The sequence below is a fragment of the Accipiter gentilis genome, chromosome 29 (genome assembly GCF_929443795.1).
Source record: "Accipiter gentilis chromosome 29, bAccGen1.1, whole genome shotgun sequence".
Lineage (NCBI taxonomy): Eukaryota > Metazoa > Chordata > Aves > Accipitriformes > Accipitridae > Astur > Astur gentilis.
Window position 1 is genome coordinate 6888914 of NC_064908.1, and position 27329 is coordinate 6916242.

Genomic DNA, 27329 nt, shown 5'->3' on the forward strand with positions numbered 1-27329 from the left:
GACCCCAACCCCAACTCTGACCCCATGCTGGCATGAAAATAGATTACCTTGGCTGTCTCCTCTCGTCGAGCAGCAAATCGGCCCTTCTGTGCCCGAGGCAGGCCCGGGGCTGTCCCAAAGGGCTCGGCCGGGGCATGGACCACGGCACTCAGTGGGAAGCGCAGGTCTGTGGCGCTGCCCATATGGGACCTGGGGAGAAAGAGCCCTGTTGTGGACATTGCTCCATGCAAGGATGCCCTCATCCCCAGGCTGCTCCTCTTGCAGCCCAGGCTTGCTCAGAACAGAGGAGGATGAGGCCACTCTGGAATGCCCACACCAGTGATGCTTGCCTGCTCTGCATGAAATGATGCAAAACCAGACTCCATAAAAAGGTGCCCCATTCCTCTGACTCTGGCTCTGGAGATGTGCTCACAGACTGTAGGAAGCTCAGCCCTGGGCCCTACCCTGCTGCTACCTCCCCCTTTGCTGCAGTACCCACTGGGGCATCCAGCCAGTTCTGGCCAAAACTACCTTGCGCAGTAGGTCTGCTGTGAAGCCGTGGGCTGAACAGTCCCCTCCTGTCCTTCCCTCTCGAGAACAGCTTGAATCTGCCAATATGTACAGCACGTCTTGTGCCTGTCTTATCCATCCCCATGGTACAAAAGAGGGGCCAGCCGGGGAGCTTTTCTCCTTCATTTTATGTTTTCGTCAACATTTGCATGAAAAAAACCCCTGATGAATAAAATCCCATTTGAAACAGATCTTCCAGGTGCGGGGACACGAGCATCTTTTGGGATCTCCTAGCGGAAACCAGCTGGGACTTCTTCATCCTCCTCCCCCATGCTAGGGCACAGATCTCCATGCTAGGCGGAGCAGCACAGCAGCTGCTGTTGGACAGGAGGCCACTTTTTGCTGCTAGTGGTACTCATTGCATATCTCCACATTGCCTGGTTGCTCCTCCTCACCCTGAAGACCCAACCATGCAGCTGAGCAAAGTGCCTTCCTGGAGCATGGGGTCATTACTCCCTATATGCATGGCCACAGGAGGCATGAGGTTTTTTTGATTTAAGATGACAAAAGCAGTTGTCCAAGACAGATCAGTGTTTTTCCACCATGGTGGGTCTAGTTTCCAGTGCAATTACGGATCCAGGCTCCCCAACCCAGCATCCCACCAAACCCAGATGAAACCACTAACTGAGCAGCTTGGCTCAGCGTCAGCTTGGTGTTTGCAGACGAAGGCACAGCCCAAGTTTCAAGGGGATTTAAGCTGTGGAGCCACTGACAAGCTGCTGCCGCACTAAAAACAAATAAAGGCGCCTTAAACAAAAGCTGACATTTCAGCTGAGGGATTATTCTGGCCTCTGTAACTCAAGCTTTCTGCTGATTTTTTCTCCAAGAAATAAAAAAAATAAAAAATTGTCCATCCTATTCTTATAGACCCATACAAAGAGGTCCCACACATGCTCCAGACAATCCTCTGGCACTCAGCTATCCTTCATCCTCACAAGCTCTTCTTCACTCTCCCCATTTCTTCTCTTCACAACAGATATGGGACTTCCAGGCCTTCTCCTCTCTGCCACAGCTGCTGAGAGATTTGAAGCTGGTTATACGGGTTTCTTTCCCTCTTTTCCAGCCTTCCTGAGAGGTGAATTCTCCCCACTGGTGGTCACTCTCATTGATCCCTTGCTGTCTCTAACCCACATCAAAAGTGCTCAGGAGAGGATGTGGTCTCCCAGGCGGCTGCAGCAATGCAGTGGTGTGCATGTCGTGCTGGCACCCTCCTTTTCCAACCCCTTGGTTTCCTGCAGCAGTGCTGGGTACCTCAGTCAGTGCCAGAGGCTGAGACCTGATGGACTCACCTCTCCTCCTGAGGCTCTGGGCTGGCACGTCCCCATCTCCCTGCTGACTTGAAAGGGTGTGGGAGGACCATTGTAGAGAGGAGGGGAAAAAAGGGGAGGGGTGTGTGTGTCATTCTCCTTTACCTGCAACACCTCAAAAGAGGTTCCTCCTTCTCCACCGGCCCATCCCCAGCACACTGCAGGGGACAAAGGTGTCTGGGGAACATCCAGCTTTCATAGAAAATTAAGCCCTAAGCCCTTTATGCAGAAAAAGAAATGATGCCCAGTGGTTTTTCGTCCTTAGAACAGTAAACTTTGGGCCATTCAGTTGGGCTGGGCTATTCTCAATGGTCTATGTCTTATGCCAGCACAGATTTGCATGGGGGACAGCACAGCCAGAGCCGACCCTGCTGTGATGAACCACCCTGCAGTCCCACACAGAGGCTTGGTGAAACCAGAATTGCCTGATGCCAACAGCATTGTGGGGCCCTGAAAGCAAAATGCTCCGAAAGCCATGGGTGCAGGATGCAAGCAGGGCATGTACGGGCTGGCAGGGTTTTGGCAGGTGGCCTTACCTTGCGTGCATGCTCTCCACAAACGTCCCACTTCTGGTCTTGAGCTGATCGACCTCCAGCCTTAGTTTGTCGATCTCATCGGACAACCGTCGCTGTTCGGGGCGAGACAAGAAACAGGCAGCGGTTGGTTTTGCTCTGAAGAGCAGCCAGGTTTGGGGCAATCTACTTCCTTAACTATTTCCAGGTTTATATTCCCTTTAAAAATCCCCGTCCCAGGTTCAAAGCACCTTTGATACATCAGTAAAGAAACAGCTCATGCAGGCGACAGTGAATGACGATGCTGGGGCGATGCCGCGAAGGGAGGGAGTGATCACAGGCCAGACAGACAGACAGACACGTGCTCAAAGTGATGCTGCTTTGAGAGACAAAGGAAAATCGGTCCCAATAGGATGCTCTGGTTTTGCTCCAGACCACACACGCACATTTGCCTTGGTGAAGGGCTGGCAGCGAGGGACCTGCTAGCCAAATTTGATGCTGGCCCTGTCCTTCCTGCTGCCAGTCCCATACTCATCGGGAACCTGCACCTGCACTAAGTGGCCATGCTGTCCTGTGGGAGATGCGAGGGGGATGCTGCGGGTGGGCAGGGAGGCAGGGGAGATGGGACCCTTCAGGCATAGCAGGATCCAGTCCTGCGGGCAAACAGGCTGAACCAGGGTGGGTAACATGCAGGCAGCGTCATGCAAGTCTCTGAGCTCTGCCGAGCTGAACAGCCATGGCCGCAGAGCACAAGCAGTGCCCACACATCCTCACTGCGTGCAGGGAGCATCTGGTAGAGCAAGGCCCTGGGCAAGGGGGAAAGCAACGCCCCCAGTGCCCCCAACCATGCATGAGACATGGGGCACATCCCCAAAGCTCCCATTGCTTCAAAAAGCTGCAATCCTCATGCTTCCCAGCACAGGCCAACATGGACTTGTGTTGCAGACCCTACTTAGATGCTTTATCTGAGAGCAGGGGAGGTGTGAAGACCTACAGGGCCTTCTGCAAGCTGGGTATGGAGCAATCTTCCCCCCAGTTTGAGTGAGGGGGTCGGGAAAGCCTTGGGGGCAAAGGGGACATGGCTGCCTGTGCAGCACTGTCCCTCGCAGCCAGGCTGCACCAAAGACCACTGGGGTAAACCCTCCTCTAGACATGTGGGCGAAGCCACCCTGGCCTCGCTGCCGTCCTCGGCGGGGGATCAGGGATGGATGAGCGTGATAGAAATATGGAGATGGGACTGAACGTGCCTGTTAGGGAACTGAACCGGGGGTCTCCGGGGAGGTGGGTGGTAGCTTCCATCCAGCCACTGCGTGGGTTAGTTTGTGGCCTCCTGCTGCTGGGCGCTTTGGGATCCCAGCTCCTCCGAAACTAGGGTATTTTAGGAGGCGCCACTGCCACTAGCCGGGGATTAGGAGCGAGGAAGCGCAGTCACTAGGGCAGGCTCCCTGCAGCGGCATTTACCTTGTCGTGCTGGTGTTCCTCTATCTGCTTTTGGGTATTTTCCAGCTCTTGTAACAATGTGTTCTTTGAAAAACGAAACAAAAGAAAGGGGAACAAAAACAGGAAAGAAAAAGAGAGACCATTTAGAAAACGGCCGTGTGGCCTCCCAGCAATGGCCAGTGTGGAATCACTGTGTGGATGGTGTGACAGACACCTGGCAGGAGGGATGGCAATGGCTTCCTGATCTATTCCTCACCTAGCTGCCCATGAGCTGGTCTTCTCTGCAAACCTCCTGCTCCTTAAGCAGGGCTGCCATAGCCCAGCTCCCGCCCCACACCGGCACCAGGGCATGGCTATGGAGGGCAAGTGGCGATTAGAGATTTGATGGGCAGGGCTTAAAGATTAGAAAATGTGTCTGAGAGGAGATCAACTCCTTGAGCACCTGGATCAAGGGCAAAAATGTCCCCTACATCTAAGCTAGGGAATAGGCAGGGGGAAAGAAAGATGCATTTGCAACTGCCTGACCTAGCGCTCTTTTTTGGGAGGTGCTGGCAGCCAAACAGGGTCACTTTTGCCTGTGGAAGACCTGGAGAAATTCTCTGTGTAAGCCAGTGACGGCAGCAGGCTGGGAAGCAGACAATACTCCTTTGCAAGGTGCCACCACTCTGGTCCCTGTTGCTTGCTGGGGTGGGAATTTGGACTCAGCCCCATATGTTGGGTCCTGTTCTTTATCCAGAGCCACTCAGACCTACCTGCTGAATGAGTGGACACGCTGGCACAGCCAGATCTGGATGAGGACAGGAGGTGCAAAGCAGCAGGGAGATAGACCCAGTCCTGGAGGGATCAGCTGGGGGATGCAACCCCTCTGTGTTCTGACTTGCTACAGGGAGTCTGGTCCCCACAGGAACCCAGAGGTGAATTACCAAGGGCTGACCTCCCATTGGCGTTGTGAGGTTAATCCTTGCTCTGAGCCACCTGCTCTCCCAGCTAATTACATTCACGCTGGGGCAGCAGCAACTCCAGCTGGCTCCTCAAAGGAAAGCCCAGCTCCCCAGGAGGAGTGGGGTGGGAGCTGGGAGGCTGTTCAGGGACTCTGCCCTGGCTTGGAGAAGGCAGATCGGTCCAGGCTCGAGGGACAGGAAGGTTTCAAGGCAGCATGTGGAGGGGATGGGCAGGTCAGAGAGAATGAATGCTGCATTTTCTCCTGAAAAATGCAGTAGGGTTTTGCTCCGACAGCCAGGTGCAGGCTGCAGTCAAGACTGCATCAGAAGAGACACAGAGAAGCGAGGAAACAGAGCAGGATGGATCCTGCTGCTGTTGGAGGTGAAAGGCAGTGGGAAGTGGGTCTTACTGGGCGAGGGCCAGCTGGAGGCAAGCGTGAGATGCAGAGCACACTTCCCTGCTCTCCCACCAGTCCCAGCGCCCAGCTGGCACCCTGCATGTGATCATTTCTCCATCCCTGCACAGGTACTTCCAAACCCTTGTGCTGTGGCTGGCTGAGGCTCTGTGCCGGAGGGGCTGCAGACCACTCAACCCCTCACCAGCCCCCCAGACGACCCCCTGCCCCACAGCCACTACCTTCTCCTCCAAGGCTGCCATCCTCTCCTTGAGGTGCAGCTGCAGCCTCTCATTGGACTCGCTCAGCAGACGGTCCACAGTGTCCGAGAGCCTCTTGTTGTGCTCCTCGTTCATCTTCTCCCGCTGGCGGGCCTGCAACGGCAAACAGCAACCAGCCACATCAGATCCAGTGGATCTGCTCCTCCTGCCACGAGTGACTCGGTGCCCTCCTGCCATCCTGTGCCTGCTGGCGTGTCAGAGCTGATCCATGGGACAAATCCACCCCTTCCAGCACAGATTGGACAGTCTGCTAGCACTCTGCTGGTCTCTGCCGTTTCCCAGCCAGGAATGAACTGGAGAGAGGACAGGATCCAAAGAGATCCTGCCTGCCTGCCCCTCAAGAAAGTTTGACCTGTGCATCTGCCAGGAACAGCCACACTGGGGGCACATTCCAGACCCCAACGGGTGCTGATGGTCTGGATTTGCAAAGGTCTCTCCAAATCTCTGCCCTAGGCCAAAACAACCATGGACTTCCCCAGGGGCACATGCTGTAATGCCACCTGGGCAATCCAAGAAATGGGCATCACAACCTTCTGCATGGAGAGTCCCGCCACTGGCTTAAGGAGCACAGCAGGGATTGTGCAGCCCATGACACATAAGCTCGGCCTCCCTGTCTTTTTGAGGGGGAGCACCCTTTGCTCCCAGTGCCCATTGGTCTTGCCCTGCTGATGATCCAGGCTTGGGGGAAGAGCTGCTGGAGCCTTCCCCTCCAACCTGCATTTGGGGTCCCAACTTGTGCCAGGGGGTGATGCTGGGAGAGGAGTGGATGTGGCATGCTAACAGCAAGACTTGGATGCCTGGGAGAGGGGGAAATCACAGCAGAGAGTGTCATGAGCTCCTGTGTGGCTCTAGTTTAAGAGATCCTGGATGGGAAAGGATTAACCAGCCTCCTCTCCCCATCCTGCTTCAGAGATGCCAGCAAGCCAGCCCTTTATGGTGTGCACAGGTACCTAGCCAGCAAGGCATGGGGGAGCCAAGGCCAGATCAGGACCCGCAAGGACTCCCCTGTCCAGGCTGAGCAGCACTTACCCTGGCTAGCTCCTGGTTCTTCTCCTCTAGCTGACTCTCCAGCTGCCGGAGGTGCTCCTCAATGCTCCCGTGCCTCTCTTCTGCCTGGGAAAAGCAGAGCAGCCCTCTCGGATGACGTTCCCCAAAACCATGCAGGCCCTCCTGCATCCCTCCCTCCCTCCTTCCATCCGCATCCTTCCCTGGGATGTGGCGGTCTCTCCCACTGCCTGCATCCCTGCCATGGTTCACTGTGTGCTGTGAGCCCAAAACAGCCCTGCTAGCAAGGTGATGGGAGATGGAGGTGCTCTGTGAACAACTAGGCACGCATTCCACCACACGGGAAGGGCAGGGCTGGCCATATCCACACCTCCCTCCAGGCCTGCACCCTCCCATATCCAGCCTGGGTCTTTCCTCTTCCTCCTCATCCCAGAGTGGTCCCAGCACAAGCTGAAGGCTGTCCACACCAACAGGGCCATCTCTGCCTTGGAGAAAGGAGCAGAGGGAAAGGAACAAACGCCATGCATGCAGCACACATTGAGAGCTTTAAAAACGGTGCAGCCATGGGGAAGGCAGAGGACAGCAAAGCTCAGAGGTTAGGAATGAGAGCAGGGTGCCTTGGGCCTGCCAGGGACTCCATCACTGCAGGGGGGTTGCCAGTCCTGCCTCTTCCTCTGGTTCCTGCACTCCCTTCTGGCTCTGGTGCCCAATCACCCCACACACTTGCCTTGGTGAGTGCAGCAATGCGCTGGGCCAGCTCCGCTTCCACCTCGGGCAGCGTCTCTGCCTTCCGCATTGTCTGCTGCAGCTTCTGCTCCGCCAGCTCCAGCAGCTCCTGCAGGTGCCTGGCTTTCTCCTCACACTGCAAGACAGGGTGGGATGGGTGGCCGGCACCAAGGCTTGCCTGCTTTTCCCAACCCCAGCACCCACTTCTCCCTCCCAAGTCCCTGGGGTGGTGGGGAGTCTTTGGGTCCAGGTTCAGTACCTGGCGGTGCAGGGACTCCTTGTTGGCCAACTCGCTTTCCAGCTTGTCATTGAGGTCATGGATGGAGGTGGCTTCTCGCTGGGCTGCCAGATAGCGTTTCTCCAGCGTGGTGATCCTCTCCTCCATGTCCTCTTTCTGAGCCAGTGCCTGGGGAAGTGATGGGGCTGTCACATCCTGATCTGTGACCACCAATTTGGGAATAACTGGGCCAACCAGCTCCTGCGACCCCCGAGTCCAAGCATGCAATGAAAACCCTGCTTCACACAGGGATGAGGGACAGCAGAGTGGCAGAGTGATAAAGGGAGAGTCAAGCAATCACAGAAAAGCCTTCTAGCATGGACACAGCTCACTGCCCCAGGTCTGCAGCACACCTGGGTATCTCGGTGTCTGCTTATAACCTCAGCAAAGTCCTGCAGATGGACTTGGGGACAATCTCCCAAAGGCAGTGGCCTCTTTCAGGGAACACAGGCCTTCACCCTGCATACAACAGGAGTTACAATCCCTTCCCAGCCCAGAGCATGTGGAAGCTGCTGTGAATGTCTCTGCAACTGCAACTGGCTTGGCAGTGCAAGAGGGCAGTGTCTAACCTCTCTGAGGTCCCTCTGGTATTTGCTGCTCATCTCCTCCGATTTGATCAGATCCTTCCTGGCGGTGCCCAGATCCTCCTCCAGCTCAGCGACACTGGCAGCCAAAGCAGAGATGCGCTCCTTGGCCTGGACCACTTCGAAATTCTGCTTCTCCAGGAGCTCCTGCAGCTCTACCACCCGCCCTGCCTCATCATCCGGGTGGACGGAGCCGTTGGAGAGCCGCTGCAAGGCAGCAGAGAGGGAGGCGGATGCCAGGCTGCCCCAAAACATGGGCTGGCATTGCCTGCAGCTATGCAACGGGAGAACATGGCCCTGCAGGGACCCAGTGAGGTGGTGGGGAGTGGAGACATGGGGCTCTGGGACCCCCTGTCAACAGTCTCCGCTAGCCAGGTATGTGGCTTCTCACAGGTACAATGGAATAGGGATACCTGAGGGCTTCCCAGAGCATCTCTGGGAAGCAGAGCCCCTAGAAGCATCTGAGCAGGAGCACAAATTCCCCTCCACTCAGAAATAGCCTGTATCCACCAGGAAGGACATTTCCCAGGGGGTTGGACCCCAGTGGAGAGGGAAAAAAGTTTTCAGCACCCTGGAGCCAGCAACAAAGGGGTTGGAGAAACAATGGCCTTAGTAAGCATGGTCAGAGTAGGAATTTCTGGGGCTCTCACCTTCCAGGGAAGCTTCTGTGCTGACTCCTTGGTCTCCCTCTCATCCCGCTCACCTGCTGGGGTCTCCCGTGTAGTGCCTTGCTGCAGAGCCGCCACCTGCATGACACAGGGCTTAATTAATGAGAGAAAGCAGATGAGACCAGCTGGTCTGGCCATGGGTGAGGCCAGCCCTGGTGCACCCAGGTCTGTAACCGGCTTCCTGTTGGCTTCCTCCACTGTCATATTCAGCTAGTGCCTATGGCTGGGGAGGAACTGGAGGGATAGGGTGAAGAAGGGAGGGCATGCAGAGATACTGTCAAGGCTCAGCACTGATGGAGGATGAAGCCTATCCATCCTGCATGGACAGAGCAGTACTTGCTACAGCACGCAAAGAGCCTGAGCCCCAGCAGTATGGTTTTCCTGGTGAGCCCTCGGGGACCTGAGCCCTTCATCCCAGGACTGCCTTCCAACTCATTTCACTAGTTTGCAGCCAGACAGGCTCCAAACCTGGTGCAGACATAGCCAGCAGGAGCAGGGGATATCCACTGACATCGCACCCTGTTCTGCTGGGGGAGGATGGGGAAAAGTCCCTCCTGCAAGGTGACCGAAGGCCAGGCACTGCCTCCCCACTGACCCTGGGGAATGACCACAAGACACATCCTGGGAACTGGAAAGAGGAGCAAAATTTGGCCAGGCAGAGGCTATAAGGATGGATCTTTACTTTTGGCAGTAGTGGCTGGGCACAAACTTCAGGAAGGAAAACAGGATTAATATCTCTCCAAGATGAAAAGGGCTAGATGCTGGGGACACAGCAAAGTCCCTATGCCAGGGCCCCAGCAAGGAAGGAGATGGGGGATGCAAGATGAGGTGCTTGGATCAGAAAGGTTTGTGTCTCTGCTGAGGCAGGGAAATCCCAAGTCACTCAACCCCCCTGAAATGATTCAAGTTCAGGTTGCTTCTGTCAGTGAAATGAACACCAAACAGCAAAACGACAGAGGAAACCTTGCCTGCGAGAGAAAAGTTTTCAGAATATTTACACAGTTTCCTTAAATATAGACAATGCTTCATCTAAATAGCTATTTTAGAACAAAAGCCTTACATTTAAAATGCCCAAATGCCATTTCTCTAGTCTGCATGATAATTTGAGGGTGGTATTTCAGCAAATTCAACGTGAATTCACAAATGTATCACGGAGCAGTCCGAGCCCACCGGGCACCCCAGCAAAGGCCCAGGGTAGGCTGCCCAAATACCTCTTACCTGCCGATGGGCATCCACGAGCTGCTCCTCCAAGGTTGCCACTCGCTCTAAGGCTGCTCGCAAGCGTTCCCTGACCTGCAGTCATGTAAGACAATGGGAAGGGCCATTATTCATCCATGATGAGGGTGCCCAGGATGTAGGCAAGCTCCCAGCCCCTTTTGTCTGGCTGACAGCCAGGCTTAGGTGGATTCACATGCAGGGCACAGGCTCAGGGATGCTACAGCCCATTGCCTGGGAGACCAAAAGCATGTTGGAGAGGAACAGCCTAGGCCAAGTTTTCTCTTGGAGACCTATGGCCAGGACAGCTTGAAGACATCTTTTAGCAGAGTAAGGAGATACTTGAGGCAAACAAATCAGGAGGAACAACAAGAGTCGTAACACGAAGACTGAACCAGGGTACCAAATGCCAGTGCTCACTACTGCCATGTGAGTGACCCAGGGAAGCAAGTTCCCCATCCCCAACAGCCTCAAACCCACAGCATCCACTCAGCAGCCCCACCAGCTCCTAAAATAAGGGTGCTGCAGCTTGCAGGATTTCCACGACCTTCCTCCTGAGGGACCCCATGTCACCACCCAGCTTAACAAAAAAAAATGGCATCCAGCGGGAGGGAGGAGGAGGGTTTGGAGAAGGTCAGCTCTGAGCAGGGGGTGCTCATGGAGCAAGCCGGGAGAGGTCCCAGCAGCCTGTCTCACCTTTTCATCTAGTGCCTTGTGATGCTCAAAGAGTGACTTGAGCGCCTTGAGCACCTCGACCTCACTGGAAACCCCGGACGGCGACTGGGCCTGACGCTTGACCACGGTCATCCTCAGGGACCGCTCATGCCTTGACACCAGGCACTCCAGGTGCTCCAGCAAGAGCTGCAAGAGGGCAAGTGTGAGGCTCTCACCACCCTGGGGGCTGTCAGTGCCGATATTGGCCCAGCAGCCTGCAGTGTCCCACATTTCTGAGGACTAAAATCCAGACAGCAGGTTTTATATGCTTACCCGGGTGTTATTGCGCTCAGCTTTCAGCTCCGAGATCTCCTCTTCCCTCTCCAGGAGCTGCTCCCGGCATGCACTGAGCTCCCGTGTCAGTGTTGCAAACTCCTGCAGAAATCAGGGCACGGCCGTGAGTAGGGAGAGCGGGATGGAGACGGAGCCAGCATTCCAGCCCCACTGCCGGGACCTCCAGCACAGAGCATTTCCCTTCTGAATCCAACCAGTGAGAGATGGCGACACCAAGGGGAACACTGAGAAATCGGTGGAGAAGCATAGCCAGGCTGGAAGGTGATCTATTCCTGGCTTCCCTAAGTGCTTTGGACAAAGAAGAATGCAGCATCCCAATATTTATCCATTTGGTCTGATGTCCAATGACACAAGAAACCCCTCTACAGCTCCAGACGTGCTCGATGGCATTTAAAGCATACCAGTCAAGGCCACCAGCATGCTCCCATCCCCACTGTCCCCTTGATGCAACGCAGCAAAGCACCCACCTTGGAGCATCCCATCAGGCTAAAACTCACTGCAAAGCCACAGCTGGCCAGGATGATTCCCCTGCCCCTCAGCCAGCCTCTGCCACAGCCTCAGGACCTGGCATCATCCAAAATCTCATTCCAAAGGAAAGAGCAAGATCTGCTCCAGTCCAGCATGTGGGGCCCCATCGAGCTTCTTATGGGACACCCCAAGCCCAAAATCCCAGCTGAGAGAGATGGGGAAGAGCAGGAGATGTGGCAGGTGCCACAAGTCCTTGTTCCAGTCATCGCTTCCTCCAGGGAGGTGACAGCCAGCGAGGAAGAGCCATGCACAGAGTAATGCCAAAGCAGAGCTGCAAAGCCAGCACATCCTTTGGGATATGATGGGCTCCTCAGGAACAGAGCAATATCACACTTGTGACTGTGTCAGAGGGGGAAAGAAACTTGCTTTAAGTTCCTAGCATGCAGGAGAGTCCATTTTTCCTTAAAAAAATGAAAACCAAGCACCTGGGTTACCCCAGGAACAGTCTCCCATTGCTCCCAGTTGCTCTTTCAGTCACCAAGTGGTGTCAGGACTAAGTGATATTTTGTAGCTGGGATTTTTGGGGATGAAAAATGCAAATGTGGAAATGCTTCATGAATTTACACCAGTTTCACAGCGTTGTTGAGAAGAACTTAAAAAGGAAAAGGGTTTCAGAAGAAGCTGAGAAGGATTTGGTTAAGCATTAACAAACCAAATTTCAACTGGGGGCTGAGAGCTGTTTTACAGCATGAAATTCTTTCAATTTAATTCCCAAGTTAAACAAATAAAAACCCTTCAAACTGAAGCAAAACGTTGAGGCTTAGGTTGAATCAAATGCTCTGCTCAGCTCAAAGTGAAACCTCTTGCGACAGCTGACGTCCCTCCAAGAAATCAAGAGTTTTTTAATCTCTGTTTGTCTCAGCTAGATTTTCCCTCTCCCTTCCCAGCTCAAACTGCTCGCACTGGTGTGGTTTTTAGCCTGGGGTTGGTGGAGACAGTGGTGTCACTGGTGATGCTGAGACACCACAGCGGGACAGGACCCAAGCATGCTGCAATGTGGAGGAAGGGAAAGAGCAACTGCAGTGGCTGAAGTCAGTCATCAACCCTATAAATAGCTGCTTTTCTGCCCATCACCATGCCTCAGGGCTGCTGCCACCTGACATCCTTGCTCCAGCATCGCCTCAGGGCCTGAGTGCCCTGGCTCCTTTCCAGACCCAGTCCTGCTCCATCACTTCCCCAGGGACCACTCCAGCCGTGGGGTCATCCCTGTCCCCATCACTTGTCCCCCAAATCAGTCACAGCACCCCAAACCTCTGTCACCAGCCTCTGCTGTGCCCAGGCACCATCCCACGCTTGCTCTTGGACTATCCCACAGCCCCCAAAGCTCAGTGAACCCCACTGCAGAGCCAGTTCCCCCAGGAGACCGCTGTGCCGGCCAAGCCTTTCCCAGAGCTGTGCTCTCCCAGCCGGTGGGGATTACAGCTTGGCACAGCCCAGCGGCACATGCATGTGCGTGCGCACCACTGGGTTATGCAAGCGCTGTGTGCAACAGCAAACAGCTTGTGAGCATCCCCGTGGACTATATTGGGGCTGGGAACGCCGGTGAGCAGAAAGTGTGCGAGAGAGGCAGCGAGAGGTGCCGGATTAGGTACCCATGCACCGCTGGCTGCTTCAGATTTAGGAACACGTCACTCCCCCAGTCTCTCAATACGCCAAGAGACAGGCAGCAAGGCTTAAGGAGCTCAGCAAAAACAACCTCGCAGCCATGATGGCCCCAGGAATGTCTTTCAGCAGCCCAGGCTATAATGGCAGGTGACATATTGGCTGTGGACAATCTCCCAGCACCAGGGCAGGGACCCTGTGGATCCAAAGCCCCAGAACTGCAAAGGGTGGAAACCTCTTGCTCTGCCCCATGGCTGACAGGGGAAACTGGGGCTGCAGATGTGGATGCTCTCTCCACTGGGGTGAACAGGTCTATGTGTAGTGTGGGACAGACGGGACAAGGCATCAGAGGCAGCAAGGGAAGAAGGATGCCACACTGGGGACAGTGTTCACCAGTGCTCAGCACTCCTCACCCCACATTGCCTGCACAGCCCGCCTGGGCTGGTCAAGCTGTACAGATTGCGCCTGCAATCAGGCTTTCATCCCAAAAGGCAAGGAGATTAAAAGAGAGGGAGAATCTGCTGGAGAGAGACAGGCAGCCCCCACCCCGGCCAGCCCAATGCAATCCATGGGTCAGCAGGTCAAAGCGTGGTCGTGGCAGCTCCACTCCCGGGCACAGCACAAAGCTCCTGCCCAACCCTATCCCATCAGGGTACTCCTCTCCAAGCCCTCCACCCCACCAGGAATGGCTGGCCAGATCCTGTGCTGTGTGCCCCTGAAAGGCTGCCAGGCCTGGAGCATCCCATGGCAAATAAAAGAGACCGTGACAACTGTCCTTCCTTGGAGAAGGCTGCAAAAAGAAGCATTTACCGCCAAAAATAGCAACACCCCTGCAGGGAGGCAGGACAGCATTAAGGGTTAGCCGACTACACAGAGCTGGGGGCACTTGCAAGCCTGATTTTGATGCCTTGGGAATAAAAAAATAGGAATAAATTACTCCAGCACCCACCTGTAGCTACCTCCATCAGCCCCGGCTGTGCCAGACATCTGCCCTAACACTGCCACCTTGCTTCTGGGCCACTGACAAGCACCAGACAAGTTTGGGGACCATGAGGACAAGCTGTCCCCAGCCCCTGGCTGCAGTGTCTCACCGTGGAGTGCAGCTTTCATGCCCATCCACAGGTATGCCATTGTCCTAAGTCCCAGCAAAGTGGTAAAAAAGAGGATCCAGATGATTTTTCCTCTGCCCTGGCCACAGCCAGGAGTCTTCCACGAGATGCAGAGGTGCCTGCCCCCAGCTCTGATAAGCTTTCAAACTAAGCAGGGACACCTATAAACGGATTAGAAAGTGAAGGAGAGGTGCCTGATCTTCAGTCAAAGGACGGATGATAACACACAGCCCTGGGAGTCCTCAGGAGCCCTGCGGGAAGCCCAGCAGCCTGGGAAGTGGCTAATTTGTGTTAAAACCAAACCACCCAAAGTGTGACTGGCTGGGCTCAGCCCCAAGCCCTGAGGCAGAAGTGAGCAGAGTGGACAGACGCTATTTTCACCGTTGGAGCAGGGAGGGAGACCTGGAGCACCACGCAAGGTATTAGAACAGGGCACTGTGGCTCAGGGCTCAGATATTCAGTCAGAACCAGGCATGTTTGGGGTTCAGGGTCTTCCCCCTTGTCTGCATCAATGGGGAAGTCACAGAGAAGAGCTGGAGGGAGGCCAGAAACCAGCTACACGGAGATGGCTGGGAAAGCAAGGAGAGGTTTAGGAAGCACAGGGGAAGAAGCCTCATAGCACGCAAAAACTGAAATGCAGAAGTCCTCAGCCCAGAACCATCTTCTGCCTTTCCCTGTGCCATCTGCAGCACAGACAAGGATGCAGCGAGACTGCACCAAAGCGAACAAAATTCCCCCATTTGTGGCAGGAGCACAGCCGCTGCTCCAACGCACCCAAGCCTTGGGAACAAACTGGCTCCAGCTGCAGGATTAATGAGATTTTAAAGCCCCTAATTGGAGTGATTGCTCCTGATGGGCCAGGCGTGCAATGGAGGGTGATGTGGGAAGGATGCCCACGCCGGGAAATCAGTACTGCTGACTCAGCACGAGAGGGATGGAGCCCCATCCATCTGTATGTCCGAGCTGGGAGTTGGCAGACCCATCACCCTGGTTTCTCCTTGCTCTCCCAGGAGTGGTGCAGAATTAAGAGAAAGCCCTAAGTTCACAGTCGAGGGGATAAACACAACCCCAGCTGTGTGTAGCATGGGATTACAAAGATTAAATCCTGTCGGGTAAACCCAGGGCTTCAACCATCACCCTCATTACTGAGCAGTACGGTGGCACATCCTGGACCTATCAGCTACAGCGCCGTGACTCTGCAGGGACCACCCATGGAGAATTGGTGTCATCCCTTCTCAATATGTGGTCATAACATGTATTTCCACCCAGGATTGCTCAGGAAGGATCACTGTGCAGCCGAGCAAGCAGAAATCCAACACCTCAGCTCCAATGGTTCAGCACTGAGCTGCCAGATCCCTCCATCCTTCCCCAAAATCTTGAGACAATTTAAAGGTCTTACCCAGCGGGTGCCTTCCCCCCACCTGGAGCTGCTGAGATTCCTATTTTCACACTACTTTTTGCAAGTGTTAACTCCACATATATTTTTAAGTTAAACAGGAGAAATTTGGGGCGAATGTTTGATGCCAGGACCCTCCTCATTTCCTGGGGGACCTCCAGGGAGCTCAGGGATTCTTAGGGGATCTGCCCACCCCAAAAAGCCTGGTTCTCAGCTCCCCAGGCAGCCCCAAGAGGCAGCAAAGGTACAGCAGAGTGGGGCCTGGAAGGAAGAACTGCAGCAGGTTTCCATGGCTATTGGTAGCCCTCAGTACAGTAGCCCACGTGAAATTTGGGAGCCTGTTCTCCCCCTGACACAGCTGGGGACAGGGACTCCTGCCAAGCCCCTAAGCCCTGAAAGGACGGGGAGCAGTGCCATCCCATGCAGGACACCGCACTGAACACATCTGGATACACCTGGAGCCCTACATGTCACATCCCTGGGTGGCACCTACACCCAGAGGAGCAGGGGGGGAGCCGAGCTGAGTTGCCAGGCAGGAGGGAGCTGGCAGCCATGCCAGGGCCCCAGGGGGCTGCTGAGAGCACCCGGACCCCGGTCAGGGCTTGGTCCTTGGTCACATACCTCCTGCACGAGCACGGAGGGCAGAGGGATTGGAGCTGAGAGCTTTCAGCCTGATTAAGTCGCGTTCAGCACTCCCACATGAATAAATAAATCATGTAAGAAGCATTAAGGCAGCTTAGTCTCCCTGGGAAATAGCCCTGGAGTTCTGCCTTTTGGGAGCTGAGGGATGCCCCCATGGATTAGGCAGGGAGCATGGCTTGGCCACGTGGCAACCAAGCCACACACAGGCAAGGGGGAACAGGAGCTACAGGCAGGACCATCCCTGCCTGCCCCATGCAGGGATTTGCCCCAGACAAGCACATCCCCTGCCTGCCCCATGCATGGGTCTATGCCAGACACACATTCCCTGCCTGCCCATTGATGGCTCTGCCAGCACTCTGGATTCCATGCTAACACAGCAGCATCCAGCTGTCACTGTGCCCTCAAAGGATGCAAAGTGCCATGTCCTCCACCACCATCCACCCCAACCTCCCCAGGCAGCATGTCCTGTGCACAGCCAGAGCTTGGCTCTTTGGCGACACCAGAGAAGGGCTATAAGCCGCATGGGTGGCCACTGATGAGCCTGGGTGCCCAACCCCGCCCCCAAAAAAGGGTTTCTTCAAGCAATCCAGGTTGAATCCTGTCCCAATGGGGTCTGACATGTTGCAGTAAGCTCCAGGGCAAAAGGGCTCACAGAGAAGGAGAAAAAGGATGGGACAGGCCCGTGGAATGCCCCCATGCAGTGCCCTGGGGAAAAGACCCGCCGCATCCTGCTTACCTGGTACATGCACATGCTGGGATTAATCCCATTGGGCAGGTGAGTGCCTTTAGGTTTGTTCCCCGCGTTCATGTCGAGCCCTCATCTCCCACGAGGGCGGCCGGTGCAGCCCTGGCGAGCGGCACAGTGGGCACTGGGGGCCACCGTGCCAGGGCACAGAGCCCCCCTGCCCATGCAGGGACAGGCAGGGCACTGGGAGGCAGTGGGAGCTCAGGCAAATTCCCCATCTGCCGCCCGCCCTAATCACATCCCTTGCTGCGGTGCAGGGAGCCGGAGGCAGCCCCGGCTGGAGCAGAGCACCCAGCGGGCTCGTGGGTGCAGCACTGCCACTGAGTCCCTTTGCGCTGACCCAGTTTGCTCCGTCTGCACGCTGCCCGTGCCGAGGCACCGAGGACCCTTTATTGGAGCAGGAGTGAAGACTAAATCCGCATGGTCCCTTAATCCGAGGCGGCTGCGGCAGGGAGGGCAGTGTGTGTTCAGGGTGACCTGGCTTGCTCTCTCCAGCGCACGCTGACAGGGGAGCCAGGAGCAGAGGGGACGTGAGCCCAAGGCACATGAGAGGTGGTAGCAGCCCTGCCTGCACCCAACACTTGGGGACATCTCACCACATCTCTGAGGAGTAGGAGCAACTCCTCCACGGGGACCCCAGGAGCTCCTGGGGAAGCACTGTTGGGTTTTTGCTTTCAGCAGCCTGGCCAGAGCCAGGACCAGCCCAGCTCCGTGCATGGAGACACAGGCTGCCTTTCTCCAGAGCTGCTTTCCCCCATCCAGAGTGGAGAAGGGATGCTGAGAGCTAGCCAGCCACCAGCCCAAGCTCTGTCCTGGCTTGTGCCACCAGTTTTGATCCATTAGTCATTTCCCATCTCCCCAGGGTGCCCCAAACCCCAGCACCCAGGCAAGGAGGGTCTGAGGTCTCAGCACTGGCGCAGTCAGAACGGATATAAACATTCAAAGTTTCCTGCTTCCCCTGGCTGCTGGGCTCCTCGCCACATCACACCCACAATGGAGCAGTGAAAAAGCCCCTCAAATCCTGCTTCCCCCAGGTCTGGGCCCTGGGACACTGTGTACTGCCCCACACGACCCCGCAGAGAAGGTGGGCAGCTCAGATCCACCAGGCACAGCTCTGTGACACTAATCCACCTCATCCTCTTCTGACCTGAGCATCTTTGTTTGTGGAGGCCAAGCTCAAATCCAGGTCTCTGGAGTACCTGGAGTGGGTCCTGCAGAGCCGGGAGCGAAGCAACTCCAGAAACCCCAGCAGAGCCATGGCAAGCCCTGATTTCCCTATGCCCTGGGCTACTTGCTGAGCACAGACCTCTGGCAGCCTCCCTGCCCGCTGTCTGTCTGCTCCAGCTCAGGGAACAAATGGGCCCATTGCGATGTCCCAATCCCCACTCTGTACCCAGCTCTGCCTCCGGTGTCCCCTCTCAGGACCAAGCTCGAGACAAAGAAAGTCCCGTCACCCCACTGGGTGATGGTGCTGATGGAAAGAAGCCCTCCTGGCGAGGGAAGTGGCAGGGAGTGGTGGCTTTGCTCCAGCAGTGGGGAAAGAATGTAGTTAATGTCCCCACGTTTGGGGACTCTCTAACTGCCAGTGTGGACTCATGAAACCAAGGACCTCCTAACATCCTGATGAGCTGGCTGGAGGTAGCAAGCCAGATCCGCTACCCAAAATGTGCTGTCTACTCCCCAAGCACCGTTATGCAATGGGCTGTCTCCAGTGGGCAAGCATGGGCTCTGTGTCTGCCTCGCTGTTGCCCTGGGGTGTCCTTGGGAAGGTTTTGCCCCTTCTCCATACCCATTCCCCTGTGCAACAGCAGGGACTGCAGTCCCACATCTCCCCGCACGGACTTACAGACCAATGAGAGGGTACAGAGGAGAAGGGGAGATGTCCAAACTGGTTGTGGCTTGGTCTGGGAGAACCTATGGGTTTTACTATTGGCATGAAGTGCAACACACCCGGCAGCATCACCGTTATCACACCAGGTTGATCTTCCTAAAGGCATGAGCTAAAAATCACATCCAAGCAGCTGATTGTCCTTATATGACTCAATGAAGGCTCCTTCTCATTCCAGGGCCAGATCCTTACCTGTGGGAGCGCCGAGTTGAGTTGCCTCTGGAGCTGGTCACGCTCTCGTAGGGTCTCCTGCAAGCGGCTCTGGGTGACAGAGAGTGTCTCACGCGTCTCTCGCAGGGTGTCCAGCAGCTTGTCCCTCTCATCCAGCATGTTCACCATCAGCTGCTCGAAGTCGGCATCCGCCTCAGAGCCCTGGGGGGGACCCAGAGGGTCCCCCTCGCTGATGGTGGGCATCACCTCGCACATCATGGCGGGGTGTGACAGGTGGGTGTGGGTCTTGAAGGTAGCTGGTGAGGTGGGCAGTGGGTGCTGTTGAGCCGCAGGGCCCCGATTACATTGCTACAGGCTCCTATGGGTCAGGGGAGCCAGCATGGGAGGGGGCAATGGGGTGGTGAAGGTGGAGGGGATTCCGCATCCCTTCTTCTTGGGTGCTAAGCAGAAGCTGGCATCAGTCTGGCGGGGATGGAGGGACGTCCTTGGCACTGACAAGGCCCTTGCAGTCTCAAATCCCCCCGCTCGGCTGCTTGTCACTGCCAGGGTCCCTTGTGTCACCTCTCTGATGCCTTTCGGAGGAGGCTGCAGCATCAGTGAGCCATGGAGATGTTCAGAGGTGGACAAAGCAACCCTTGAGGACTTGTCCCAATGGGGAGCCCAAGCTGGCAGCAGCACAGGGAGGGTCCGGGGGATATTTGGGCTGCCCAGGCATGCTGAGGAGGAGTCCGGTGATGATGGGCTGTTCTCCCCAAGGCTGGATGAGATGGTCACTGCTGATGTGGGAATGTGTCTCTGTTTGGTATCACAGCTCTTCAAACGCACTGCGGTGACCTACGGGAGAGGGGGACAGAGATCAGATCCCTCCTGCTGCCCCCAAAATGCCCAGGGCACCTGCCCAGCACTCTTTTCCCCCCATCAAACCCTGGAAGGCTGCAACGGGTGGGCTCAGCACCCACAAGAATGGGCTGTGTTAGGTTGTACCACCCTGCACACATGTGCTCGCTACACTGTATCCAGTATGGTACCAAGCTGCAGGGAACAGTATCCCTGGGACCCAAAATCGTGGGCTAGGATCCCATCCCCTCTGTGGAGAGTCTGGCTGCCAGGGGATCCCATGGCCCAAGTGTCCTCCAGCTGCAGAAACTCTCCATTTGCAGAAAATCAGGTTCAAACCCGAGTTTGGCCCAAACCTGGCATGAAGTCACAGCAATAAATGAGTTGAATGACCAGATTAATGTTCAACTCCCTCTCTCTCTGTGGCACCAACAGGGACGGATGCAGTGGGACCAGTTGTTCAGTGATAACTGAACTTCAGCGCATCCTTTGTTGCTCAAACCTCTACCCAGGGGATGGAGTCAGCAGCATCCCCGAATTACTGCCCGAGCACAAGCACTGTTCCCTAGCCAGTGCCAGGGTTGAGAGGCTGGTGGGGAGAGGCAGAGCCACCAATTTGGGCAGCAGCCTGTATTTAGGCTGGATTAAAGCATGGCTGAAACTGGGGATTCGGTTCTGGGGGTGATGCTGGTACCCGCAGCCTCACCTTCACTTCTGCAGCTTAAAACCATCACAGACAAGGTGCCAAACAGGGACTTCTACTGACGCAGCCCTTTGGCTGAGCTTCAGCCCACTACAGCTGGATGAGGGTCCCCAGCAGCAAGGGTCAGTGTGCTGCTGTCATCCCAGCCACCCTGGGGACCTGTCCACCCCTTATCACTGTCTTTGCCAGGCTTTGTCTGCAAGGGGACAAACCATGGGCAGGACTTGAGCTGAGCAACAAAACATGACATGGCAAGCACAGGGCAAGGGCCACTGGTCTAATGCTGGTTATGGGGTAGTCCCCCTTAAGTTTTTCAATCTTTACAACAGATATAATGCTCAAGGATAGGTGTGAATATCCTTATATCACTCTCTTTTCAAACCAACATACGCATAACAGACAAAAAGGACCTGCACGCAGTCATGGGCCAGATCAGCCCGTTCTGGCCCTTTGGACTGGAATAAAAGCTCATGTCTCAAACAGATCGGCGGCACAGCAGGGCACTTCTCCCCCGTTCAAAGGCAGCGTGCGTAAGGAGATGCTTTTGTGCACACCCAGACGCGCAGACACACACTGCCAGGGCCAGGGGAACCATAGCTCTGTTCTTGGGATGACATTGGTTCATCAGCTGATGGGAAGTTTGACACAAAAAACCCTCTAAAAATAGAGAAGCTCTGGCAAAAGTACCAGCCCCACAATGTGCATCCAGCACGTTATACTGAAAGCTTGGTCCTGCACACTGGGGACATGGGACACAGTTGTCCTGCAGGTGGCTGTCCAACCTCCTCCCCCTTTGCAGATTTAAGTCACATTCCTCAAGGGAGATAAAGCCTGTTACGGGCATGCAATGCTGTCCTGAACCTTTGAGACTTGTTCAGGCTCCTTCCTGGCTGTTGGGACATGGATGACCGGGATAACGGTGCACTGAGGACATCCCATCCCCACAGAATCCCTGCAAAAAGGAGGCTCATGGAGAAAATGGCATTGACCAAGGGACCATTCCAGCCCCCTGCTCTCTTTGGGTTGAGCTGGACACAAGCCTCATCCCCATAATTAAGCGGGTAAAATGTTTTCCAGTCCTCCTTCCCCTAAGTAGCAGTCTCAGTGGTACCCACACACAAGCATGGCCATGCTGTCAGCCTCCCTGGAAGGCAGATGTCCCAGGCTCTAGGGAGACTTTGGGCCAAGAAGAGTAGAAATCAGCCTTATCCCAGGGCTAAGCCCTGCTACTTTGGATGCAAAACCCAAATGAGGTGACTTTTATACACCATTTCACTGCTGTACCTCTGCTTGTGGGTTGACCAGAAAGCCAGAGAGCACACACCGCCCCCCTCCCCCCAGCACAACATGAATGGCAAAATTAGTGACATGGCCATGTCCCCACCCCAGCTGCTGGCAAGGGATTGAATGAATTAGCAGGTGAATTAAGACATATCAATCAAGGAGGCAAGAGCCCTGCAGGCACTCAGGGAGGGGAAATGCTGCAGGGAATGGCCAAGACATAAATCTGACAGGACGGATGATGGGATGGAAATTTAACCCAGTTGCAAAGGAGATACTCGCTTACCATGAAGGGAATCTGCAGACGCCAGTCCCAGCCGGGCTGTGGCAGCTCCTTGCACACCGTGGACATAATCCAAGGGGCCGGACCCACACAGTCCAGGAGAAGGCACAGATTTACCCCATGCATCACCCAAGGGCTAATTTTCTTTTTGCTTCCCCCATGGTTGAGCTCATGCACAGGTGGTTGGAGGGTTTGGGTAAGCCCATGTCCTACTTTGCTTCACTGCAACCTGCTCCTGTACATAGTTATATCCTGTTATATCTGCTGTGCTTGTGAAGGGAGACTGGGGGTGATAAGCACAGCCCAACACCTCAGCCTGGGGAGGGTGTTAACAGTATCACAGGGACCTTGCATGGCACCGACGCTGGTCCAGGATGGACTCATCCCATCTCACTGGTCCCCAAAAGCATTTGTGCTCTGTCCTCCTGAGCATGCTCAGCAAAGATGTGATACAGCATACTGTCCACCCAGGACAAGGCAATGCTTAGTGACTCAAAGCTCCTCCATGCCCCATGTCTTCGCTGGAGGATGGTCACATTCTGCTCTTGCATCCTGGGCCACCAGGCGTGGGTGCTATGGAGGATACACACTGTGGCATAAGGCAAGGAGAGCTGCTACAATCCTCTGCAGCTGGAGAAGCACTACAAGCAGGGATGAGACTTCCTACCACCACAAAGAGCAGCCAAAGCCTCCTTTGTCCTGGCCTGAAGCCCCCAGGCAGGTGGTGGGCAGCCAGCCCAGGGCTTTCAGGGCTCTCCACCCTCCCCGTGACACTGCTGCACTGTGAGCATCCCTCTGCCAGTGGGTCCCTGCTGGGTAAATCCAGGCTGATGCTCTGCCACCTCTGAGCATGGCTCTGGAAACAATTCAGCCACTTGTGCCCACCTCCTGGCTGAAACCACAGTAGAACCCAACAGTGGGAAACTCCCAGCACTGCGGAGGCACCATCCATATCCATAACTGCTACAGACAGACCCTGAGCTGCTTCTAGCACCCCTGTCGCAGAGCTGTCCTGCCAACAACCACTGGGCAACTCTCCTACCCCATGGACTTGGGAGTGATTATTTCTGGATTCAACCACAACAGCTTTCACTGCAAAACTGGAGCAACAGCAAAACCACAAGCACCAGGAGTTGCCCAGCTAATGGGAAGGACCATCATCTGGGGTCAGGGCAGTTGCAAAGGTTTTATTTGTGATGCCAAGTGAGGAAGCCAGGACCAGGCTGGGTTTGATACCTGCTGTCTTCAAGCCTTTTGGAGTGGGAAGTGTGTTTGGTGAGCAAGAGGCACGGGTGAGCATGCAGGGGTGTGTGCACACACAGGGACATGCACATATGCAGCAACATCCACGCATGCAGGGACATGCACACAAGTAGGAATATGCATGTGTCCGGGGATGTGCAGGAACATGTGTGCAGGAAGGTCCTGCCTAGGGTCAGCTCCCCTCGACACGAGCATCCCCTCATTTCTGTACCACCTTAAACCTTGGGATTTTCTCCATTCTCCAAAAGCAACAGAAAATCACCCAATCCCATGCACCTCTTGCCCCAGGAGCCCAGCTGGCAGTTGCATACACAAGATGCCGTCCTGGCATAGCAAAGCTCAGCATTTCTTAGGCAGACCTGCATATCCAACCAGTCACTTTTAAGAACCTTGGGGATGTCAGTGTGGACGACAGCCCAAACACATCACACACTTTGCCAGTGACTTTAGCAGCAGCAAGGGCAGCCTGAAAGCAGCCCTTTGGCACTGAAAGTCAGAGGGGTCTGAGCTTGCTCACAATTAGCAGCAAAACGCTGCCTGTGAATCTCAACCTTTCAACTGTATCTGGTAAAACTATGTAAATGCTGCTGCCTGGGTTTAGAGGGCCTTAACTGATGGGATAATCATTGGGTAGAGGAGTGAGGATGCAAGGAGACAGCTGGTGAGCTGAGAAAACAGACACTGCGCAGCTCTAGCCCTTTGCTGGGTATTTTTAGTCCCGCGGGGCTGCCAGGCACAGACTTGCTGGAAGCAGGTTTGTTGCCAATGAAAACGTGCTTGTTTTACTATCCCTGCCCCCACCCCACCTCCCCCCCCCCCAAAAAAAAAGATGCTTTCCCCACTCTTTGGGATGGAAAACAGCACAGTCACACGCTGCCTGCTTGGAGATGCCGGTTTGCAATGATGATGCCCAGACATGGAGCAGCTGATGGAGAGCAGAGGGGGGTTTTTTGCCCTTGAGCTGATTATTTGCTCGGCATGACTCTGTAGCGAGCCAAGCTGCCTGCAGGATGCTCGGTCCCAGGGAGCACCCTGGCTTTCCTTTTTCCACCAGGGCAAGAAGCACACCCAGCATTTATCCACACATAAAACTGCCTGTGCACCAAGGCAGAGACAGGCTTGCTTTTTTTCTCTGAACAGCTTCACTCTCATCTCAGACCTGACAAGAGAAAGAAAAAAACCTCTATGGCTCTGTCAGCAAGATCATCACCCCAGCAGGCAGCTGGCAAAGAGGGTTTAACGCGCACCTCGGAGGCAACAAGCTCGCAGAGATTGATCATCCCATAAAAACGTCAGTTTGATCTTTTCCGCTCCTAGAAAATCCTCATCAGCCGCCCAACCTGGCCTCAAAAGAGCAGTGCAGTCAGGGCAGCAGAGCCCACACCAGTACTCATTGCTTCCAGCTCACTGGCATGAGGACGGCTTCCCCTCTACCAAACTGGCCAAAGATGGGATTCCAGCATCCCGTGCTGACCCCCTCCCAGCCAGACCCAGGAGGAAGAAGGAGGGTGATGCCCTTTTGGTATTGTTTTCTCCTTGCAGGACTTCTTTTTTCACCTTTTCCTTGTGATGCTGCATTAAATGTGATTACATGGACAGGCTCTAAAAGTGTCATATCTTCACATTTCCAGCAAGCTCGTCCCAATCACTGTTTCCACAGATGGAGTCATGTACCACCATAAGTGCTTCCCACCCTCATTGACATCAGACACCACTTTGGAGCAGCCAGGACATGTTGAGCCACCGATCCTCCTGGTCTGCCCTGGGGAAGGTCAGTCCTGACCCACCAAGCCATGGAATGGCTTGTGGATGGCAGAGCAGGAACATCCTCAACATCTCTACCGACCCACAGAGCCCGCTTTCCATTTTACCCTTGGTGGGGGATGTGGTAATTAGGGGCTGAGAAAATGGAGATTATTCCTGCACACAAGACAAAGAGGATGCTAAAGTGCCCTGGCTCAACAGTGGAAATTGCCGTTTTAAGCGCAGAGACTAGAAATGGAAATCTTCACCCATGGCAAGTCTTGGAGATGCCTTTGCCACATCCTCACGTGGGCCACAGGCTGAGATTCCACCTCCCAAGGCATTTCTGTCCTGAGATTTCAGGAGAGCTGCTGCTTGTGCCACAGTGTCCAGATGGGGCTTGTCTGCATTGGAGATGGCCAGCTGAGCTCCACATGTGCCAGGAGCTCCTCAGCAGGGCCCCTCTCCATCCTTCCTTTCCTCCCTCTATCTTTCTGCTTAGGCATAGATGCCTACCTATATACTCCACAGGTTTCTTACAGTTTTACAAGCCTGGACCGGAGCAGCCCTTTCTGCAAGCTCAAGCACCCTGGCTTCTCCATCCTGGGTGATCCATGGGAAAAGCTGCCTTTCAATAAGAAAACCAATCGGCAGATACAGCCTCATCCCAGCATCTCCCCTGAGTCCTTACATTTACTCCTGGGATGCACTGTGGTCTCTGGGGACCTCCAGTCCCTGAGAAGGACAAGGAAGATCCAATTTACCATGGGGCCCATATGGTGATGGTGCCTCCACATTCCTTAATGCAGCCCCGCTGACGGCAGGGTACCGCGCAGATGGTACCTGGCTGATGCCAGGGACAGCCCATGGCCAGGACACCCAGGGATAATAAGGGAAATGAGGCATTCTGGCTAGAAATAAGGTGCCAGTTTTTAGCTGCAAAGGATTAGATTCACATACTAAAGGGTGAGATGAGTTCACAGAGGGAGAGTCACCGCTGTGGAGATCTGCACTATGAATGTGATCGAAACCTAAGAAAAGATGTAGCGGTGCCTCTTCTCCCATCCAGGCCCATGAAGTCACCTGGGGTCCCCACACCTGCAGCAACATGTCCTTCGCTCCCCAGGGGACAATGCCCAACTTGTCCCTTGCTGGAGATGCAACCCTGGCAAGACAGGACATGTGGGCAGTGTCTCCAGGTTTTGGACCTGTCTCAGAGGTGGCAGGGAAGCAGCAGATGCCCCTAAGACATGGGGACAGAGGACACTACAAGCAATAAAAGACAGCTATTCCCAATATCTTACCTTAATGGGCATGCTTCTGCCCCAAAGGCTTGCTCCAAACACAAAAAGCAGTTCCCATCCTCAGCCCTTGCTCGCTGCAGGCCACTAAGCCAGAGGAGAAACCAGGAGGAAAAATGTCCAGATCTGGCTGTTTCTTTGCAGGGAGAAGTAAGTGTTAGTATTCAACTGATATTTATAGTTCCCAGTGGGAGGGGAGGCATTACACACAACTTCCAGTGGGTATTTTCAGAAAGCCACCTGCTCCTCGCCATTGTGCAGAAACACAATTGTTCTGCAACAAAAAGCTCATCAGATGATGAGCTGAAATCTCTGCTAGGTCCTCTGGTGTGGATATGGGGTGCACAGTGTGGAGGATGGTGAACACCCCTAACAGAGGATGGCACCTAAACTTGGTCATGTACGCCAATTTACAGGAGTGTGTCACCCCTTGGAGAGGGTTGTATTGGTCGTGTTATGGTTCCTGACTCAGTTTCCCTGTTTCCAAAATGGGCTATGTGTCCTCAACGGACCCCAGAGAAAGGCGTAATCTCAGTTTATTGCAAGGAGGGATCTGGCACAGGAACGGACTGTGAGGTAAAGACACACCAGCACACAAACCTCCTGCCTTTGCACTTTGGGGTGAGATGACAGACGGGAATGAGCCTTGGAGGGCCTCCAAACTGGATGATCCCTCTGACAAGAGGGATCCCAAAGCCTGGCCAAGAGACTCAGCAAGCCCAGGCTCACCTTCAAACTTCATCCCTGGGTTTGCAACAGCCTAAAACACAACTGAGGGGAGAGAGGATGACAGGTCTGAAGCTGCTGCTAAACTTGTGAGGATCCATTCCAGTGTGGCCAGGAGTTCACGTGGGGCCCAGCAAGTGTGCTGGTGAAGCAAAGGAATATGGTCACTGTAACAAGCCCATGAGCTGGATTTCACCCTGGTG

The 27329-nt window shown here is 54.8% G+C and overlaps 1 protein-coding gene across 5 annotated transcripts in view; it reads right to left on the reverse strand.

Moving 5' to 3' along the window:
- PPFIA4 (PTPRF interacting protein alpha 4) overlaps positions 1–27329 on the reverse strand; it is a 60343-nt gene that overhangs the window by 13379 nt on the left and 19635 nt on the right. For 3 of the 5 annotated variants that reach the window (XM_049832809.1, XM_049832808.1, XM_049832807.1), the window contains exons 2-14: positions 19011–19823; positions 10888–10989; positions 10597–10761; positions 9904–9978; positions 8668–8763; positions 8003–8224; positions 7416–7562; positions 7154–7292; positions 6455–6534; positions 5387–5518; positions 3830–3892; positions 2393–2484; positions 48–189 (exon numbers count right to left, since the gene is read on the reverse strand). In XM_049832809.1, coding sequence (XP_049688766.1) covers positions 48–189; positions 2393–2484; positions 3830–3892; positions 5387–5518; positions 6455–6534; positions 7154–7292; positions 7416–7562; positions 8003–8224; positions 8668–8763; positions 9904–9978; positions 10597–10761; positions 10888–10989; positions 19011–19247 — 1692 coding nt within the window. In that variant the 5' untranslated portion in view covers positions 19248–19823. Of the gene's footprint in view, positions 1–47; positions 190–2392; positions 2485–3829; positions 3893–5386; positions 5519–6454; positions 6535–7153; positions 7293–7415; positions 7563–8002; positions 8225–8667; positions 8764–9903; positions 9979–10596; positions 10762–10887; positions 10990–16921; positions 17315–19010; positions 19824–27329 lie in introns of those variants that run through there. The other 2 variants (XM_049832812.1, XM_049832810.1) reach the window with 2 other exon arrangements.